Source organism: Garra rufa, chromosome 21 (genome assembly GCF_049309525.1).
Source record: "Garra rufa chromosome 21, GarRuf1.0, whole genome shotgun sequence".
Taxonomy (NCBI): domain Eukaryota; kingdom Metazoa; phylum Chordata; class Actinopteri; order Cypriniformes; family Cyprinidae; genus Garra; species Garra rufa.
Window position 1 is genome coordinate 42,577,623 of NC_133381.1, and position 20,406 is coordinate 42,598,028.

Consider the following 20,406-nt stretch of genomic DNA (forward strand, 5'->3'; position numbering starts at 1 on the left):
ATAAATAGCAACAATACTTTTCACTAAAAAAGTACTTTTTTACGCCACACGAGGGCGCACTTTTCCAGCACAGTATCATTTGATTCCATTTCAGTTTTAATTAAAATTCGTTACTTAATATAACATAACCTTATATAAAATAATTTGTGCCATAAAATAATTATTCATAATTGTAATGGCAAGAAGTAATTCACTATTAGCTGATACTGTTTACATTTTTTTACAGTAATAACCCCACAATTGTATAAGACAAATTATTTTAATTCCATGAAATATTGGTAACTGATCAATAATATTTATAAAAAAGTTATATTAGCAAAATTAATTTTAATTTTAATTTATTTTTTGTTTCATTAGAATTTAAGTTACAGAAATTCTCAAAACTACATCATCCCAACAGTATGAATAGTGTCCAGTCTCTTGCAATCAATCTCCCATTTCCCACAGTTTACATCAGCAAATAGCCTACTGACAGTGTACTGTTATACTCACACAAGGACTTTCAGATGGCACTGGTATTGACATTAATACTTTTGAGAGATGACGAACCGAGGATTCTGAGAAACGTCCGTTTTTTGTAGGTAATCCACTGTGTGATGAAATCAATGCATTTACCGGTTTGCAACACACACTTATCAGCGCAAACTCTTGCGGACTAGAGTAGCTACTAGAGAGTAGAGAGAGAGTAGAGAGTAGAGAGAGAGAGTAGAGAGTAGAGAGAGAGAGTAGAGAGGGAGGAGCAGAGTTACGCAACTCCTCTATCAGAGAGACTCGCATCACGCAACTAGACACTGTGTGTTCGCTCAGAACAGAAGAGATCTCCGCAGATATCTGAGTCTGAGACACTGGTGAACACTGTCTGATGTGCAGAGAGTGATGCTGATCCACCTGACGATGGCTTTCTCCGTCTGTGCTCAACTCACTGTCCGCTGGAGGGTCTGCTGCTGCTTTTAGGATCGTCAATGGAGTTATTCAGTCCTCTGGCCACTGATCAAGGATCATCGATCAGCCTGATTATTGGACAGTAATGAAGAGAGTGTTTATAGAGATGAGTTGAAGGACGCGGTGAGTGGCTCCACATGCGGGAATGTCAAACAACTTGGTCATTACTGTCCTAAAGTCACCGAATGAAAACAACGTGTAAAGTAAAAGTGTGTGGTTGTGTGTGTTGTTCAGGGTTGTTCACATCGGTTCGGTGCTGCAGGAGAGTCTGGTGTTTTCATCTCAGGGATGCTGGACTCGCTCCGATCTCACCTTTGGTCTTTTGTGTTCGCTCACTGTTTGCTCTGGTCCTGTCTTCTCTTGTGTCAGGTATGTTTGAATGTCATCTACAGACTTTAACTCACCATCCCGCGACTTTTGACGGCATTGTGTTCAGACATCGAAGGGTTAGTTTCATTAAAGGCATCCTTCGGGTCACTGAAATACAGCTGTGCCCCACTACCATTACAAACACTACAAACCATCCACTTTTGACCATTAGAGTGGTTTCACAGGCCACTAGTAGAAGGCGACCAATTAGCAGTAGACCAATTAAAACCAATACAGTTCCCATTGTAACCAGTAAAACCATTACATATTCTGTGGGTTTCTGTTGTTGTTGTTTTCCAGCAGTGTTATCTGACTGTGATAATAGTATAACAACTTTAGAATAATTTCCCTGATAACATTTTATCAGTCATGTCATGTGTTTTTTTATATCAGCTGTTTAGCATCAGATTTAGCCATACCAGATTGCGTATGAATCACACTTTTGATCTAATCACCAAATGGGTAAAAAAAGTGAAATCTATTCAAGTTCGATTAAGACAGTTCAGTACAGCTTGTGTGTCCAAAATTAAAGCGTTGAATAACTTATTTTGCAACCGTGAAGAAAGTGACTGGAGCTGTGTGAAGTGATGATCTCCGATCTGCGGATTATTCATCACAAACTCAACACCTCTTCATGTTCTCCATAAGGATTTCAGACAAATACACACGTGAACGAATCGCTGTAGTCAGTTTAATGAGTTCCAAAGCTGGTTTTAGAGCTCCAGATGTATACTGTAGATGTGTTTCTAGCTTATTTCCATACGGTTCATGTTCACCCACACAGCCCATAGGAAGCGGCTGAGGATCAGTGGTAATGTATTCTTTCTCCCCGAGTCTCAGAGCCTCCCACTGAAGCGCTGAAGGAGGTGGGCGACTTCTGCTGGTCTGAATCCTGATCGTCAGTGTTGCTAACTGCTAGGGTGGCCGTTTCTGTAACACCAGAAAGAAGGACGTTTTGCAGATACAGTGAAGACAGGATAAAAACCGAAAAATAATCCCAAACCTAAAAGCAGTAATAAAAACTCTTCCATAACTTTTCTATTAAGGGGTGATATTTAAATCGATCTCCAGGGGCATTTTTACCTTCATAAAGGCAACTTTTAACCTTTTTAATGTATGTGACCCCTTAATAATTTTTATATTATTATTATTAGAGTTTAGCTCCAACCCTAATCAAACACACCTGAACAAGCTAATCAAAGTGTTTAGGATTACTAAGGCTATTCACCTATTTGCAAAATCAAGCAGCATTTTTTTTTTGCCAGACCCATTATATTTGCAGAGGTTTTTTTTTTCCAAGGTTGGAGCTAAACTCTCCAGGACAGCGGTTCTCTGGGATCGAACTTGCCGACAGGCTTTTACCAATCCCACAAAATCTTAATAATGTTATAAGAATAATGTTTTAAATTCAAAATATATTGAATATAGAAATATGAAATGTTGTGTAATTGAAACCCTAACTCTAATATTTGGCATAGATCATATTTGTAAGCTGCATTTGAGGCGGTGTTTTTTAAGCCACTGGAGGCCTTTCCTCTGAGTAGAGTAGACCTCCATTCAACACGGTTTTTCACCGCATTGGTCCAGGAGTTGGTCGGTACTGAAATCTATCAGATCTTGTACCTAAAATGTAGCGTAAACTTAGCCTATGTTTTAATCTATATATTGATTATATACTAATGGATGAAGTATAAAATGATGATTTTAAAGGAGGGTAAATGTTAGTTACTGGTTTCAGACAAGCTCTCAGGTAAATGTTACAGCATTATGGATCAGTTTAGCGGAGGGATTTATGATCAAATCTTTGGTGAACCGGCAGCATTACCTTGAACGTGAACGCTGCATGACATATTAGTGTGTTCATGATCTAGTGCTGTTTCACTGGTAAAGGCATTGTTCTGGTGAGCGAATCAGCTGCTCCTGCAGGAGCCTGTATTAGACTGTGTGTGTGTCGCTTTGGATAATCGGCATCAGTGGCTTCTCTCTTTCTCTCTCCAGGCGGAGCTCCAGAGGTCTTGCTCTCAGCACGGAATAAACAGAGGAGCCGAGGGTTGCCAGGTGTTGTGCCACTGTAGAACGTATCCTCCTGTACCTCCTCCACCTCCTCCTCCTCCTCCACCGCGAGGACTGATGGCTATGGGTGAGGCATCTCTAGACACTGCGAGTAACTCACATATGTGAATAAATAGTCATGCTATGCTAAATAATGTCTATCATTAGCCATTGGCTAATAAATAGTTTGATTTGACCCACAAGTGTTTGAGTTAGAGTAATTATAAGTTTAGCACAGACACATTTTCACCTGTCCTGAACACTCTGACTGAGCGCTTGAGAGTTTTGCTGTCTTTAAAGCACACTATTCCAGTTAATCTCAATGGATGTGCAGCGTATTTGTCGCACCGTAAACGGTTTGGTGCCTGACTCGTCGGCGACCAGCTGAAAGTAAACGAGAATACGTAAATGCATTCTAACAATCAGTCCAAAACAGCGCTAATGTAAAGAAACCAGGCTGAGATGACAGAGAGAAGAGAGTCTCACATTGTGTTTTCACAGCTTTGTTATATTCTGTGGTTGTTTCTGAAGAGCACAGACTGAATGGAAAGTCAGAACATCCCAACGCTGTCTGATACGCAAACTACATTTTCTCTAGAGGTCGACTGATATTGGTTTTTACCGATACCGATAGCTAGGTTGGACCACACTGGTCGATGCCGATTAATTAACCGATAGTTTTTGAAAATAGATACTGAAAGGCAACTAAAATAGTGCTCTGCTATTTTTTAAAAAGTACTAAACCATACTTCGTAAATTAATAAAAGTATTAATTCTACTTATGTATTGATTATTAGAAGTTATTTCATAGTTCATTAATGTTAACAAAATAACACTAACAAGGAACAACACTTCTATTCTACAGCTTGTTACAAATGGGCTCATTGTAAAGTGTTATTTCATATTAACAGTAGGGGTGGGAATCTTTACGTTTTAACAATATATAAAATTGCAGTTTCTATGCTTTTTGTTTGTTTATATTTGGAATCTTTGTATGTTAGTACTGCCTTCTTAAAATAAATGCATATCAATTTAATTACGATTTTCAATATCAACTAAATATAACCATGCATCACATTCTCAGTTTTCAATATAACTGCACATGGCTACATTTTATACATCCATTTTTTATGCATATATTCTATGTAATTAATTTTGTGCAAAATTTTTATTTATTTTTTACTATATAGGCAGGCTACTTTTAAAACAATTACTTATTTAAAATAAGTGTTCTTTAAGTATCCGAATGTTAAAAGACAATAGTTATTGTTTTTTTCTTTTTCGTTTGATTATTACTGATGAGACGATAGACAGTTGCTGCTTTAACAGGCTGCATTCAAACGAATGCACAAATCTATTTCCATATATCAGATGTCCTGCTCTGAAAACATACTTGTCTGTGTGTACATCAGTTTCGTATAAAAGTATTCGAAAATGCAAGTACATTTAACCGCATCCGCAAATGAGCTTTTTAAGACGAACAAACGCAAAGAGCAAATGAAAATCTGTCAGTGCGCGAGTTTAGTGCATCTAATAGTACTGTATTACAAACGGAAGAAATGAAGGCGTGTAAAGTAAAAAACTGCGGATGGAAACACTGTCAAACAATGCGCACGTATCTCACAGTGCATATTCTGTGCAATGAAGCCAGCCGCGTTTCTGGCGCGCACGCGTGACATATGCAGGGAAAAACACAAGCTCACTTTGTGAAACAAGTGCGTAACAACATGCTTCTGCAGCCTGAAGAAAAGGCTAAAACATAAATTATAACTCTATATGAAGCATACAGACTTTATTAGAGCTACAGAAATACAAACTTATCTCTTAAATGCACAATACTCAATCTTCCAGCCCAGGGTCAAGCCTTTATAAACATTAACAACAATTTGAGACGGCACGCAGGATTCTGTCGGCTGAATGAACACGGTTAGCTTTTTCACATCATGTCTTTAAATCTGCAACTTTGCTGGCTAAGAATATGACCACATATGATATAAATCAACGCAAATGTATGGTAACAATCCTGACATTAAACATTGGTGTCTGACTTAACCTCTCATGCTCTATGACAGCGGAGGAGCGTGAGCCGCTTCAGCAACGCAATCCGGAAAAACTATCGGGATGGATTTTTGCCGATAACCGATAGTTCAGCCAATCAACTATCGGTGCCGATTAATCGGCAAAACCGATACATCGGTCGACCTCTAATTTTCTCGGCCAGCTTCTCCCTAGTAAAGTTAGTAATAAACCAGTTTCTGTCTAGTAAAGTTTTGATGGAGGAGGATCGCAATCAAGACGATTGTGGTGAGGTACAGGAGCCACACAGTAAGCCTGGGTGAGTCTGTTATATTAATGTGTGTATGAGAGCTCTGGATGCACAGATCATACATTATATTTATTCACAGACACATTTCAGTGCAGTCGCATTGCTTCCTCACGTTTAGGATAATGTCAGGTGAATGTTGCTGTGTTTAGTCATTCTGAATGGATCTGTGTACCGTAGTGGGAATATACTGTCAGCTCAAGGCTTTTGATTTAGAGGTTTTTCGGCGTCTCCACTTTTTTTCAATCAAGTCGGCAATTAATCGCAGAAAAAGGTGTGATTAATCGGATTAATATTGAGTTAACAAAAAAAAAATGCTGGCCAATACTGAGCTGCATACCTGCTAGATCCATTGTAATGTTGCAGGAGGAAATGCAGGCAGAGATGTGGATCTATATGGGGAGATTTAATAAAAGTAACAAATAAGAAAACAAAACCACAAAAGAAGGGAACAAAAACATGGGCAAACAGAAAAACCTCTCTCTAGGCAAACTCTAGGGTTATAAATACACAAGAGGACAAAGGGCTAAAGAGAAACAGGTAAGGCTCAATAATTACTCAATAATTACTGGGACAACAATCGAGGCACACAGGAATCTACACGAGTCCACTTTATTTATTTATGTGACTAGGTGCAAACTCTTAAATTTACAGTGAAAGCATTCAGAGAATCTAACAAATAAAGAGGTAAGCAGAGTGAATTTTTAACTTTAAATCAGGATTGAATGTTCTGCTTTCCCTCAGCTCTTACCTACATTGCCATTTTGTCAGAATTTTGTAAAGTATTGATTGGCTAATCAATATTTAAAATCAATGTTAAAATCAATATTTTATAGATGTTTTGACAAATATTTTTCAGCTTGTGTAAAAGGCAGTTTTTAAGTAAAAATCATTGTAAATACATAAGGTATGCTGTAGAAAATAAATACCTTAGTTAGAACTTGTCCACACACAATGCTAATGTTTATTAACGTGTTTAATCATGATTTGACGCATGTATGTGTGATCGCTTCTTTAGTTCCGGAGGCTTCTGCTCCTCCGCTGAGGCCCTGGTGGACGGAGATCATCGTGGTTGGGGCGATAGGAAGTGCTTCGGCTGTCTTTCTTTTGCTAACTGTCATTATCTGCTATAAGGCCATAAAAAGGTATGTAATGCTGTCACTGAGTTTATATAATATTTGCTCGTTACGAAATGCAATGCATAGTCTTAGAGCAATTCACCGGCCTACCTCCATTCACTACTACGCATCTACACTCCCTCCAGAAGTCTGAGATCCTCTAGTGAAAGACGCCTTATTGTACCACCACAGAGAGGCACGAAATCACTTTCCAAAACATTCTCCTTCAATGTCCCTGCCTGGTGGAATGATCTTCCCACCCCCATCCGAAACGCTGACTCCATTACTGTCTTCAAGCGACTGCTGAAAACCCATCTTTTTCGACACTATCTGACTATCTGAAAAAAAAAAAAAAAAAAATTTCTTCTCCTCTCTTTCCTGATCTTCCCTTTCTAGCCCGTACTCATCTAACCTAACGCCTGACATATGGTATTTTTGAGCACTTCCTATGTCGATCTGCCTCCTTAGGATGAATCACTTGTTGTATTCCCAATTGTAAGTCGCTTTGGATAAAAGCGTCTGCTAAATGAATAAATGTAAATGTAAATGTAAGTAGTACTCACTGCTATATTTAACACAATCACTGTTTGAAACACTGTATACCTCAAAGTTTGTAACATTTGAGGTCTCCCACTGTTCATTCTGTATTTATTTCACCAGAAAAAAAAACATTGAAATCAGAATGTTTAGCCGAGGACTTGAGTTGAGACAGAATGACCCAATAGATCTTTGAGCTTCAACGTAATTAAAAATGACTGAAATCCTTTGACCTACATGAACATAAATAATACTGAAAAGAAAAGAATAAAAGAAAACACAGACTTTGGGGTATAAATGTGCATCTTCTACAGTTTAAAGTAGAATCTGACTTGATTTCAAGCGTGATTGCAGCATGCGCGTCCTCTCTGTGTCCTCCAGCAGACTTCAAACACGGGTGGGCACTGCACTCGAACAGCTTTGATATAAAAAATTGATTAACTCTGTGAAGCGTTGTGTCACCACCTGCCACATGTCAACTGCTGACATCTATTATTGAGGAACCTGGGTGCTACCAAAACCGTGGGTTGTCCAATGGGGAGCGATTGGGAACCCCGGCGTAATGCGACTGATTCAGGAGCAATGTTAGATTATCAGTTTGATTATCAGCAGTACAAATGATTATATTGTTATTTCAATGTACTTTTGTGATTATTCCTAAAAAATGCCAAATCCAAATTATCAATTTTTTTTTTTTTTGGAAAAGAAAAAAGGTCAAGAATAGTATTGCACACAACATCGTAGGATGACATGTTTTGTGTTTTGAAGATTTTGATGGGAAAAGCCTTTACCTGTCATTCTCCAGCAGGTATAGCTCTTTGGCATCACTGGCGAACGATAGGCTGCTTTCAGTGGATCGTAGGTGTTTTGTGTTCACAGCAGCGCCGCACACCGCATGATAAACCTGAGTGAAGAATCAAACCGCTTCAGATAATCAATAATGCCAGCAGTGAAATCATCTCACCAGCCATCTGCTCTAACCCACTGAGACATGAGCATATGCTGTGTGCCTCCTAATTACAGATAGTTGAAACAAACTAAAATATTTTTTTGTTATGATTGACATAAATGTTAAAGTAAAAGTGTATACCTTCACTGTGGTGTGATCAATTGAAAAAGTACAAATATTTCATTTATCTCTCAATTAAACGGATAGTTAATTTACTCACTCTCGGTGCCATCGAAAAGATGGAGGTGACTTTTTTCTGGAGTAGAACAGTAAAGATGATTTTTAGCTAAAACTGTGGTTCTTGGTGATTCCTAAACTCTTATAAAGCATATCAGGCAACACATAATGAATACCCATGACTCCTGACAAAACATTGACTTATGAAGTGAAATGATCGGTCTGTGTAAGAAACTGAACATTATTTATAACATCATTACCTGTAATCCAAAGCCTCATGCAAATGGTCCGGAGAGATGTTTGGTTCACGAATAAATGATTCTTCTGAACTGGTTCTTTTTAGTGAACTAGCTGAACCAGTTCCTCCAATAGTTACTAAACTGAGGAAACAGTTCGACTCGGACCGAAGACCGATGAGCCGCTGATATGAGCATGCGTGAACCGAACACTTGAATGAAGGGCAAAGTTCACTTTTATCCACTTTATATGCTTTAGTCACATAAAACATAGATGTTTCACATCATTAGAGGGTGTTTTAATAGTATAATTGTGTATATGTTATGTCATTGTGTGATTACGTGAACAAACTGGCGAATCGGTTGTTTTTATTGAAACTAGTTGCCCTAAATTGCCCAGAACTGTTCTACTCTTTTATTTTTTTACTGTACTCCTGAAGAAGTAAAAAAGCGATCTACTTCTTGGATGGGCGAGAGTGAGTAAATCAACAGCACATTTTTATAATTTGGTTGAACTATTCTTTTAAGCTTATAAAAGTGGCAGTAATTATAAAATAAGGAGGTAAGGCTGATTAAAGAGTTTAAGATTATAGTATTTCATGCCAATTACTGCAGTTTTCTCATTTAAAGTGAATCCCTGATGTTCAAACCCACAGATGATGTTTTAATTAGCGGTAGCTCAAGGAAAGGGAATTTTGTCCAATGGAACCACACTAGCGTTTATGTAACAGTTTGCTTGATGGTCATGTAATGTGCTCGCGCTGCTTTTGATGTGGATCCGTGCGGGACTTTTTGCTGATGGCTTTTCCTAATGCACCTGGAGGGAGCGCAGCGCCAATAGAGCAACTGTACAGTCGTGTTCAGAACAAAGACTCCGCGACTGTATTCAGTCCAGTCCTGCATTACACACGCTGTAGGGAGCGCAGGCTCACTGGACAAATATAATGACCACAGACGCAATGAAAGCAGGAGGATATAAATAGGCCATGCTGAATAAGGCATACACCAGCAGCTGAGGATAACTCAGATCATAACTAGGGGCATAGAATGATTTATGAGGGGGACAGAATGTTCAGCTCCAAAAACGTTGACAAAGTGACTGTGTTTTTTCTCATGGCTTATCTTTATAGCATGCTTACATTGTCTCCGGGATGGCATATTCTGAGAATGTTTTCCTGTTTTTTTGTTGTTGTGTTCAGGAAACCAATGAAGAAGGAGAAGAATGGAACCAATTGTAGAGAAGATGTTGTGAGCTCTTTTAAAAAGACCAACAATGCTGCGGTGGGGACGAAGACTGTGTGAAACGCAAAGGAAATATTTCCAGCTAATCATAAAGTCAGTGAGGTTGGAATAATGCAAAACGATCCAGACCCCTTCCGGATGCAATTTGAAGTGACGGGGCTGAATATTGCACTGCTTCCGTGTTGATCTGCATCAATGACATTTGCATGCTAGTTTGGAAACATCACACAAACCCAATTAATGACAAATGTCTGACAAATAGAGTTCACAGAGTCATTCGTTTTATGTTAACGTGTCTTGTGTTTTTACATTTATTTAACACAATGATTTATGCAACTTGGACTGGAAATTTCTGAAATGTATTTTCTGGAACTAGGGTGTGTAATGTCATTACATGATGTGATGCACACGACACGAGTCAGACGTGTCTCACCGTTCATCAGTGCTTTGGATATTTCCAGTCTCAAGGGTAGAACACTAAATGTGGGCATCTGAACAGATGGAAAGCACTTGGCTGCGTTGTGATTACTTGTTAGGTTCGAGTTTGATGCTCTTATAAGGGTGGGAGGATTTATGATGACCCATAATTAAGATAATTACTGATGTTGTTGACCTTGCTGATGTGCCAGACAGCGTGGCTTGGATCTGTTAGAGCAGTGGATTCGGATTTGTTGTCCTTTTGTCTGCGCAGCTGCCTTTCTCAAAAAAGTGCCCTAAGAAAAATGAGATTTTCTTTTCAACTGTGAAGTGGTCTGAATAAATTCTCAGCAGGCAGTCACAATGTATTATATGTATAAAGTGATGTATAAATTATGCATGGATGTAAATACCGAGAACAGAAAACCAGCCTTTATGACTGTTATCTCCTTGCATATGTTTATATACAGTAGAAAATCTAATTTTGTCCCGTCAGCGAAAAGCTCCAGGTTGGTTACTGAAAATTAAAGGAGTCACAGGACTGAACACCATATCCGACAGTCTTTGTAGATGTGCAAAGCTACATTTTCTAAATCCACTGGTTGTTGGGATGCTTGAACAGTGTTGAAGCCTTGCTTAAATAGGGCAGGGGTGTCCAAACCTGTTCCTGGAGGGCCATTGTTTTGCAGAGTTTAGATCCAACCCTAGTTAAACACACCTGAACCAAAGTAATCAAGGTCTTCAGTGTCACTGGAGGCTTCTCTGACGGAATGCTGCATCCTACCGAGGCTGCGTCCTTCCTAGTTCAGTCCTTCAGGAGCTTGTAGGCTAACGTCCTCCTCGTCCTCCTCCTTAGTCAGTACTGACTCATTTTTCGTCAGTTTATTTTCATGAACTGGAATGGGTAAGAAGAATTGTGAGTGACTGAAGGTCGCGAAGGATACATCCCATTCATCCATCTAATTCAACTGAATGAAGGACACGAAACGAAGGCTGCCTTCCAAGGGTCTTTCTGATTGAGACAGCCTTCAGTGGCATTTGATGACATGGCAGCCAAGATATGTAGCCTTCTGTTTGAGAAGCACCCACTAGAAATGTCCAGGCAAATGTGTTGGAGCTGGTTAAAGCTAAACTCTGTAGGACACTGGCCCTCCAGCACTGAAAAAGAGGATATGCACGAGATGCATTTAAAAAAAGAACACATTTCAGCTTTTCATTTGCACAAGACACTGAAAACAGTGAGATGTGGCACAATTATGATGTATATTTCACTTACATTGTCTAATTCAGTAATGTTGCTTTTAATATTATTTTAAAATCAATCCAGTCACAATGATGTATAGCTAAAGTAACCAGATATCTGATATGTCTCCAGATATCCTTCAGTTTGCTAAAAACATAAATCAATGTGTGTCTAAGCTCATGCCTTTTGCTTATTAATGACATGATGCTCTTTCTTTGACAGTCGTTTTATTTGTAAATACTTCCATTCTAAAGTCTTTGAGCAAATCAGCTTGTTGCTATGACAATATCCACAACACATGCTGCTGCTGCTTCCTGTCAATCTCTCAGATGACCTTCAGACAGCGAAGCACAAGAGACATTGTTACATGTGGAATTACATCCAGTGGTTTTGGCTTCCTCTCACAGCTGTTTTTAATTTTTCATTGATTTCATATAATTGTTTTTATGTCTTTTATTTTGATATTTAGCTACGCTTCTGTCGTGTGGTTCCCTTGTTCCTTTTGTGTCTTGCCATGTGCTACACTTCTCTATATGTGTTGTTCCCATTGGATGTTTTGATTATGTGGTTCTCTGTTCTGTTTTTTTCATTGGTTAATTGTCTTGATTGTTTAGAGGTGTTCCTTGTTTGTCATTAGTCTCTTTTATAAATAGCCCTTATGATTTCTTAGCCCTTTGTCTAGCTTTTGTTAAGTCCAGGTTTAGGTTCATGTTTAGTTCATGCTTCATGCCCAAGATATGATCAAGTCATGTTCATGTTTGGATATTAATAAACTGCACTTGGGTTCTCACTACATTATGCCTTGTTGTTGAGTGACTCCTCATTTACTGTGAGAGAAATGAGGAACCCTGCAATCCCGCTGTTCATGTCATGCTTGATGAGCCACAGTCCCCAGTCGCCATGAATCATGGCATAGATTCTGGAGTGGTGGTGGGCCTGGACCGTGGAGACCCTCACCACATCATGACTGCCACACCAGAGTCTCCCCTCCTCAGGACCATTCAAGTGTCCACTGGAGAGTTTTTTGGTGGGGGGGCTATAGTACTCATCCAGCAGGTGCTGAGCCTGGGCCAAGACAGATAGGACTTATTGCTAATGTCGTGGATATCAGCGGTGTTGGTGGTCCCACATCCGAGTCCAGTCCTTCCAGAGGTCGTCCCATTGTCCACAGTTCTTCCCCTAATGAATGCCACCATCATGTGTGTGTGGGCTGCACCTCTGCTCTCCAGTCCATAAGTCCACTCCAGAGCCCGCTCCAGTCCATGAACCTGCTCCAGAGCCCGCTCCAGTCCATAAATCCATTCCAGAGCCCGCTCCAGTCCACGAATCCGTTCCAGAACCCACTCCAGTCCATGAACGCGCTCCAGAGTCCACTCCATTCCATAAACCTGCTCCAGAGCCTGCTCCAGAGCCCACTCCAGTCCATAAACCCGCTCCAGAGCCCGCTCCAGTCCATGAACCAACTCCAGAGCCCGCTCCAGTCCATGAACCCATCCCAGTGTTCTCTAGTCCATGAACCAACTCCAGAGCCCGCTCCAGTCCATGAACCCATCCCAGTGTTCTCTAGTCCATGAACCTGCTCCAGAGCCCGCTCCAGTCCATAAACCTGCTCCAGAGCCCGCTCCAGTCCATAAACCCGCTCCAGAGCCCGCTCCAGTCCATGAACCCATCCCAGTGTTCTCTAGTCCATGAACCAACTCCAGAGCCCGCTCCAGTCCATAAACCTGCTCCAGAGCCCGCTCCAGTCCATGAACCCATCCCAGTGTTCTCTAGTCCATGAACCAACTCCAGAGCCCGCTCCAGTCCATAAACCCGCTCCAGAGCCCGCTCCAGTCCATGAACCCATCCCAGTGTTCTCTAGTCCATGAACCTGCTCCAGAGCCCGCTCCAGTCCATAAACCTGCTCCAGAGCCCGCTCCAGTCCATAAACCTGCTCCAGAGCCCGCTCCAGTCCATAAACCCGCTCCAGAGCCCGCTCCAGTCCATGAACCAACTCCAGAGCCCGCTCCAGTCCATGAACCCATCCCAGTGTTCTCTAGTCCATGAACCAACTCCAGAGCCCGCTCCAGTCCATGATCCCATCCCAGTGTTCTCTAGTCCATGAACCTGCTCCAGAGCCCGCTCCAGTCCATAAACCTGCTCCAGAGCCCGCTCCAGTCCATAAACCTGCTCCAGAGCCCGCTCCAGTCCATAAACCTGCTCCAGAGCCCACTCCAGTCCATAAACCCGCTCCAGAGCCCGCTCCAGTCCATGAACCAACTCCAGAGCCCGCTCCAGTCCATGAACCCATCCCAGTGTTCTCTAGTCCATTAACCTGCTCCAGAGCCCGCTCCAGTCCATGAACCTGCTCCAGAGCCCGCTCCAGTCCATGAACCCATCCCAGTGTTCTCTAGTCCATTAACCTGCTCCAGAGCCCGCTCCAGTCCATGAACCTGCTCCAGAGCCCGCTCCAGTCCATAAACCTGCTCCAGAGCCCGCTCCAGTCCATAAACCTGCTCCAGAGCCCGCTCCAGTCCATAAACCTGCTCCAGAGCCCGCTCCAGTCCATGAACCTGCTCCAGAGCCCACTCCAGTCCATAAACCCGCTCCAGAGCCCGCTCCAGTCCATGAACCAACTCCAGAGCCCGCTCCAGTCCATGAACCCATCCCAGTGTTCTCTAGTCCATTAACCTGCTCCAGAGCCCGCTCCAGTCCATGAACCTGCTCCAGAGCCCGCTCCAGTCCATAAACCTGCTCCAGAGCCCGCTCCAGTCCATAAACCTGCTCCAGAGCCCGCTCAAGTCCATGAACCCATCCCAGTGTTCTCCAGTCCATGAACCCAATCCAGAGCCCGTTCCAGTTGATAAGTTTGCTCAAGCCCCAGAGCTCAGTTTTGTGTTGGCACCAGCCTTTGAGTTCCCTGCCTGTCCTGTTTTGACCAGTAAAGTCATCCTTGAGCATCCAGCCTGTTCTGTTTTGACCACAGTGTCACTGCTCAATGGTTCAGGTCCATCACAATTCCACGGCACAGGCCCAGATCTGCCCCACACCCCAAGTCCACCACTGCTTCACGGCTCATGGTCTTGCCCTGTGCTTTATGCCATGATCCTGGTCTTATTCCACTTCATTGGCCTAGACTTCCATCCTTCCCCCAAGACTGTCTTCAGTCGTCCACCCTTCTGGACTTTTTTGCTTTTGCGGTGGGTGTTTCACTAGGGAATCAAGTGCCACCCTTAGAAGGGGATATGTCACATCTGTTTTTGGCTTAATTTTATGTTCTTTTTTTTCATATTGTTTATTTGGATATTTAGCTATGCTTCTGTCATGTGGTTGATCCTTGATCCTCTTGTTTCTTGCCATGTGCTACCCTATGTGTCTTGTTTTCATTGGTTGTTTTTGACCATGTGGTTCTCTGTTTATTTTTCTAATTAGTTAATTGTCTTGATTGTTTACAGGTGGTCCTTGTTTGTCATTGGTCTCTTTTATAAACAGCCCTCATATTTTCCTTTGTCCTTTGTCTAGCTTTGTTCAGATTAACCTTGCTGTTGGTGAGTTCATTTATAGGCTAGGTTCATGTTCATGTTCATTATATTTTTCTTTGTCAAGCCAAGTTATGATCAAATCAAGTCTGTTAATGTATGGACTTCAATAAACTGCACTTAGGTCCTCACGACACTTGCTTTCAGTGAACCTACGTTACAGTTCCAATGTTGTAAATATTTTACTTAAAAATGATTTGATGGCACATGCTATTTAGCCTTTAACTGTAAATTCACTTTTAAATATAAAATAACATTGATAACAATGTGTTCATTTTTTGGTTTATTTAATGTTTATTTATTTAATGTTATTTAAATTCTATTTATTTATTTATTTCAATTATTTTCAGCAAGCTAGAAAGACTGACTGGACTCAGAATAGTTCTCACAAATTCTGAGATGGTTTATGCTGTGGAAGACTGGATGGGAATTTGCTGACCTTGACTGGTGATATCGTCAGGATGTGGAAGGAACATTTTGAGGATCTTCTGAACCCTGAGGACATGAAGAGGCAGGGTTGGAGGACTCATCGAAAGATACTGATACTAAAGTTAATCCTTTAACTACAAAAATAGGAATCAAGCTTTGAAAAAAAAATGAAATTGTATTATTTGAGTTCCAGTAAGATGAAAAATAGCAATAAAATACATTTTCTGATGTCTCTTCCCCTTAAGAGGGTTAAATAGCTTGGCCTGGATGTGGGCAGATTGTCTTGGCTGACACACCTGTTCCACATCCTATGGGAAAGTCAGATTGCTGGAAAGGAGAAGCCACCCAGTTGTTGGAGAAGAAACGTGCAGATTCCATTCTGGGCATGGAACAGTGGACCAGCTTTTTACTTTAACAAGGATCTTGGAGGGGACATGGGAGCTTGCTTATTCAGTCTACGTTTGTTTGTGGAAGACTTTTGACCGTGGAAAGACACACACCTGTTGATATAAGGAGCATCAGCTAAAAATACATATCAAAGCACAAATCAAGCCATGAGGTCAATGCCTATACAGCAGGCAGAAACGAGAATAAGATCTTAGGAAGACTACCAAATAATTTCTTCAGCATTAAAGGTTCTGCTCAGGGCAGAAGGAAACTGGATCAGAAAAATACAGATCTATCCCCAATAAAAACCTGGTCCAGAGCGTTTAGGTTCACCTGACTTTGACTGGCCCAGCCAGAGCCTGAACCCAGACAAACAGACAAAGAGATCTGAAAATGGCTGTTCACCCTCGATACCCATCCAACCTGACAGAGCTTGAGAGGGTCTACAAAGAATGGCAGACAACCACCAAATCCAGATGCGCAAAGCTTGTAGCATCAAACCCTAAAAAAGTGACGCTCCAATTGCTGCCAAATGCAACTTATTGATTTAGAACTGCCATTATTCCTATTATTATTACAAATTCTTATTATAAATTGTAATGATTCGTATTATTATTTTAAACAAGCTCCTATGAATAGGCCCATGGTACCTCCATCCAACTGTGTCAATTTGATACCAAAACGATTGTCACCCAGTGTCCAGCAGTGGACCATCAGATCAGATCTGCTCTCCTCTCACAGCTGCTCAGAGACACTACCTGTAAGACACTGATTATATAAGCAGCTTTTAATGAGTTAGATATTTGAAAGGACTCCGAGTTCAAACGAATATGGCAGCAGGTCTCTGCCAGATGCTGCCTCTGAGCAGTGGGAGTTGATCACACACACTGATATAACACACACACACACACACACACACACACACACACACACACACGTTGGGTTTACATGTTTTATGGGGACATTCCATAGGCGTAATGGTTTTTATACTGTACAAACCGTACTTTCTATCGCCCTAACCCTACCCTACACCTAAACCTAGCCCTCACAGGAGATTGTGCACACTTTTACTTCATCAAAAAAACTCATTGTGCATGATTTATAAGCCTGTTTCCTCATGGGGACCTGAGAAATGTCCCCACAAGGTCAAAATCTACTGGTATTCCTATCCTTGTGGGGACATTTCAGTTCACTATTTTTGCATGCAAATTTTAATCAAATCTATGACTAAATGTGTTTGCCAACAACACCAATACTTCCTTGGCTCTATACAACAAGGCATTTGCATGGCTAAAACACAAGTCCATATTAACGCTTCCTCCAGTGAAAAAGTTCTTTTGTTGCCTCTCACGACAAATCCAGCCACATATTTGTTTAGAGCTGTTTTGGCTTGTAACTGGTGCTTGATCTGTGCAGATTTTTCTCCTGACTCAGACAAGACACTTTTTTACTGGAGGAACTGTTGTCTTCTCAAGATGTTAACTGATGGACTGGAGTGGTGTGAATTACTTGTGGTGTTACGGAAGCAGACCAACGAGAGAGGTAAGTGTAAATAATGACAAGGTTTATTTCAGCAGAGCAATATGAAGATGATAACGTGCAGAACCGGGTAAGTATAACAGTCCAGATGATGATTCTTGATGTGTATATTGGTTGTATGATTATAGATGTTTTTCCTTTCCAGGAACGACGGGAGGAGAACTTCAGACGAGACACACACACACACACCGTTGGTGTCCAATAGACAGGCTTACGGCTGACACACCGCTGACTGGAAACAGAGATTTGACTTCAGACTGGAACAGAACGAGAATACAGGTAAGTATCAACAGGTAAATAGCAAGGTAGGTTTTTCTTGGATTTGTGAACTCAATAGAGTGACACAATGAGTCCGCTTCGTGCAAACGAGCCCGGACACTGAGTGGTGTGTGATGTGTGCTTATATGTGTGTCTGGTGATTGGCTGCAGGTGCGTCTGATTAATATTCAGGTGATTGTGATTGCTGTGTGAGTGAAGTGGTAGAACCTGGCCAATCCGTGACGTGTGGATTATTGGGATTGTTTTTATCAGATGTTTGGACTCTCTTTCTGACGGCACCCATTCATTGCAGAGGATCCATTGGTGAGCCAGTGATGGAGTGACATTTATACAAACCTGATGAAGAAACAAATTCATTTACATTGTGGATGGCCTGAGGGTGAACTATGAAACTGTGAATTATGTCACTATACATATGTTAGTTTAACAAAGACAAAATTAAAGCAATTCGTTTTTTAAAAAAAGCTCTTGAATTGTTTATTTTGATTTGAAATATTCATACAATTGATAATGCAAAAAAAAACTTTTCCTGATTGTAACAGGCTAACATTCTTCTCTATACATGATTTCTGTAATATATTTGATAAAGAACAGAACTGTCACGCTGCCGGCAACACACACACACACACACACACACACACACACACACACACACATACACACACACACACACACTAGGAAGACCACTGCTTTTGTGAATCTTAAGCAACTACATTTGCTGCTGCTAAAGCTCATATGATGAATCACCACACACAGCTCGCTGCTTTAAGATCACATTGGGTAAAACTGGGACGCCGCCTCAGACGACTGGATCTCCACTTGGGCCATTTTAAACTGAGTGCACTGAAGCCACTTGCGCAGAGTTAGTGGAAACGATCCGGATCCAGGATTCTGGAGACACTGGTGGTTCACCCGGTTCTGAATGGCTTGTAGACGCAGCTGGAGACCCGCGGACAGATGCTATTGACAGACAAAGGGCGTTCATCAGCTAACAGGAAGATTTTGAGTTTATTCTATAAAGAAAGCAAGGATCAGAATGCCGATAGCAAGGGTGAATCGTGTCATGGATATGAAGAATACTTACATTTAAGTTCGACTGAATCATGGGCAGCCACATGGGAATCAGCTAAAGAGAATGAAGAGGACATTAAATATAATGAACACCTCAGACTGCATGATGCGGAAATGCTAGAAAAGCACTCCAGCTTGAATTCATGTTTTCTATTGAGCATTTGTAATAAGAAATTAGTCTTACTTTCACAAAGATGGTTGAGTTACACTCCTGCAAGGCCTCCATTAGACTGATGACATGCAAGCAGACCATCTCTACCATCTGAAGCATAAAGAAAATGAGCAGATCTGTTGTCACCGTTGTGTCTGGGAACTTTCAGAGATTGTTCTAGCTTTAGTAACTTCACAGTCTAGAATTCATTACAAATGGGTTTATATCTCAAATCACTTTATTTCAGATGTCAAATCAAAATCAAGATGTTTAAAGCTCAAACAAGTTGAAAGAAATACTTCAAGACCTTCAAGAACTGCTGCAAAATGATGCAGAGAGAAACCGGCAAGTTTACCACTTTGTTGTGGGCCATGAGCTGGAGGATGCTGGGAGTTACACGGCTCCAGAACTCCAGACCCGTGAGGATGGCGCCCGAGGAGAACTCGTTCTGGTTCTGGTTCTGATTGGTCGGGATGGCTGCGGCCTGCTCGCAGTAGATGGTCCACAGCTGGGCAAACATGAAGGCGTGGAAGAGCGAACACATGTGCAGCACTGACGTCTGCAGACACACAGAGGAGCATCTTTAGATTCACGTCTCCGGATCTCTTCCAAGCAGAACGGCTCCATTATCATACCTTGGATTGCTCTGGGAATCCTATCAGGATGACAATCAGATGGTCTGCGATATGAGACCCAGCGTCCAGTGGAATGGGCATACAGCATGAGGAGCCCTGATGCAAAGCACTGTGGGTAAGAGACCCCAGCAACAGCCAGGACAGCTGGCGAATGTGCGACACGCACTCGATGAACTCTTTGGGTCTGAGGAAACACAAGCACAATGTAAAAGTGGAGTTTATTTGCAGCGAGCTGACGGCACACGCACGTGAAGATGGTGGATTTTACCCTTGTTGCATAGCAGAAGGCGGATGGTAAAGCCAAGGCAGGTAGCGAATGACCGCTTTGTTGTCTCTGTGGTTGCCTTTGCTGATCTCCATCGCCGCTATCTGAGCCAGACCGACCTTCAGATTCCCACCGAACGTGTCCTCGTGCAGCGGCTGACAGCACGCCTTCATGTGGCTCTGAGTCACACACGACACACATCACACGCTTTCAGTGTTTTACATTCATGTATTTGGCACACACCTTCATCCCAAGAGACTCGAGACTTCTCATTAGACGATTTTTCAGCTGATTTTCAGGGAAAAACCTGAGTTATATAATCGTAATAATGGAAATGCGGCGGGTCGTTAACAGTCGAAAACTTCAAAAACTCAAGTCATCAAAAGCATATGATTGTGTGTGGAAGCAGTTGCTTTTATGGGTAAGTGACTACAGCAGACACACATTCAGTTCATGATGACAAGGAAATGTTTGCTGCTCAGTCTGTAACGTATGTCGCCTTTTGAAACAGTCAGCAGAGACTCCCT

General features: G+C 41.6%; 2 protein-coding genes across 3 annotated transcripts in view; one reads left to right on the forward strand and one right to left on the reverse strand.

Moving 5' to 3' along the window:
• The first annotated feature begins 793 nt into the window (after positions 1-793).
• On the forward strand, positions 794-15,257 carry LOC141296354 (proline-rich membrane anchor 1-like). The gene is made up of 5 exons (XM_073827603.1): positions 794-1,065; positions 1,177-1,311; positions 3,310-3,451; positions 6,705-6,831; positions 9,903-15,257. Exons 2-5 carry the CDS (start codon positions 1,231-1,233, stop codon positions 10,003-10,005), a joined length of 453 nt encoding a protein of 150 aa, XP_073683704.1. The 5' UTR covers positions 794-1,065; positions 1,177-1,230; the 3' UTR covers positions 10,006-15,257.
• A 2,951-nt stretch (positions 15,258-18,208) lies between these two features.
• The window catches only part of unc79 (unc-79 homolog, NALCN channel complex subunit), a 35,925-nt gene continuing 33,727 nt past the window's right edge, over positions 18,209-20,406 (reverse strand). For both annotated transcript variants that reach the window (XM_073826662.1, XM_073826661.1), the window contains exons 46-51: positions 19,883-20,058; positions 19,615-19,798; positions 19,335-19,538; positions 19,013-19,090; positions 18,842-18,883; positions 18,209-18,717 (exon numbers count right to left, since the gene is read on the reverse strand). In XM_073826662.1, the coding sequence (XP_073682763.1) occupies positions 18,529-18,717; positions 18,842-18,883; positions 19,013-19,090; positions 19,335-19,538; positions 19,615-19,798; positions 19,883-20,058 (873 nt within the window). In that variant the 3' untranslated portion in view covers positions 18,209-18,528. The remainder of the gene's footprint in view (positions 18,718-18,841; positions 18,884-19,012; positions 19,091-19,334; positions 19,539-19,614; positions 19,799-19,882; positions 20,059-20,406) is intronic.

Excerpts from the sequence above, each read along its gene's own strand:
- LOC141296354 (XM_073827603.1), top strand. The coding sequence starts at position 1,231 with ATGCTGGACTCGCTCCGATCTCACCTTTGGTCTTTTGTGTTCGCTCAC. Across the intron at positions 1,312-3,309 it reads CCTGTCTTCTCTTGTGTCAG|GCGGAGCTCCAGAGGTCTTG; the intron begins GTATGTTTGAAT and ends TTCTCTCTCCAG. Across the intron at positions 3,452-6,704 it reads GCGAGGACTGATGGCTATGG|TTCCGGAGGCTTCTGCTCCT; the intron begins GTGAGGCATCTC and ends TCGCTTCTTTAG.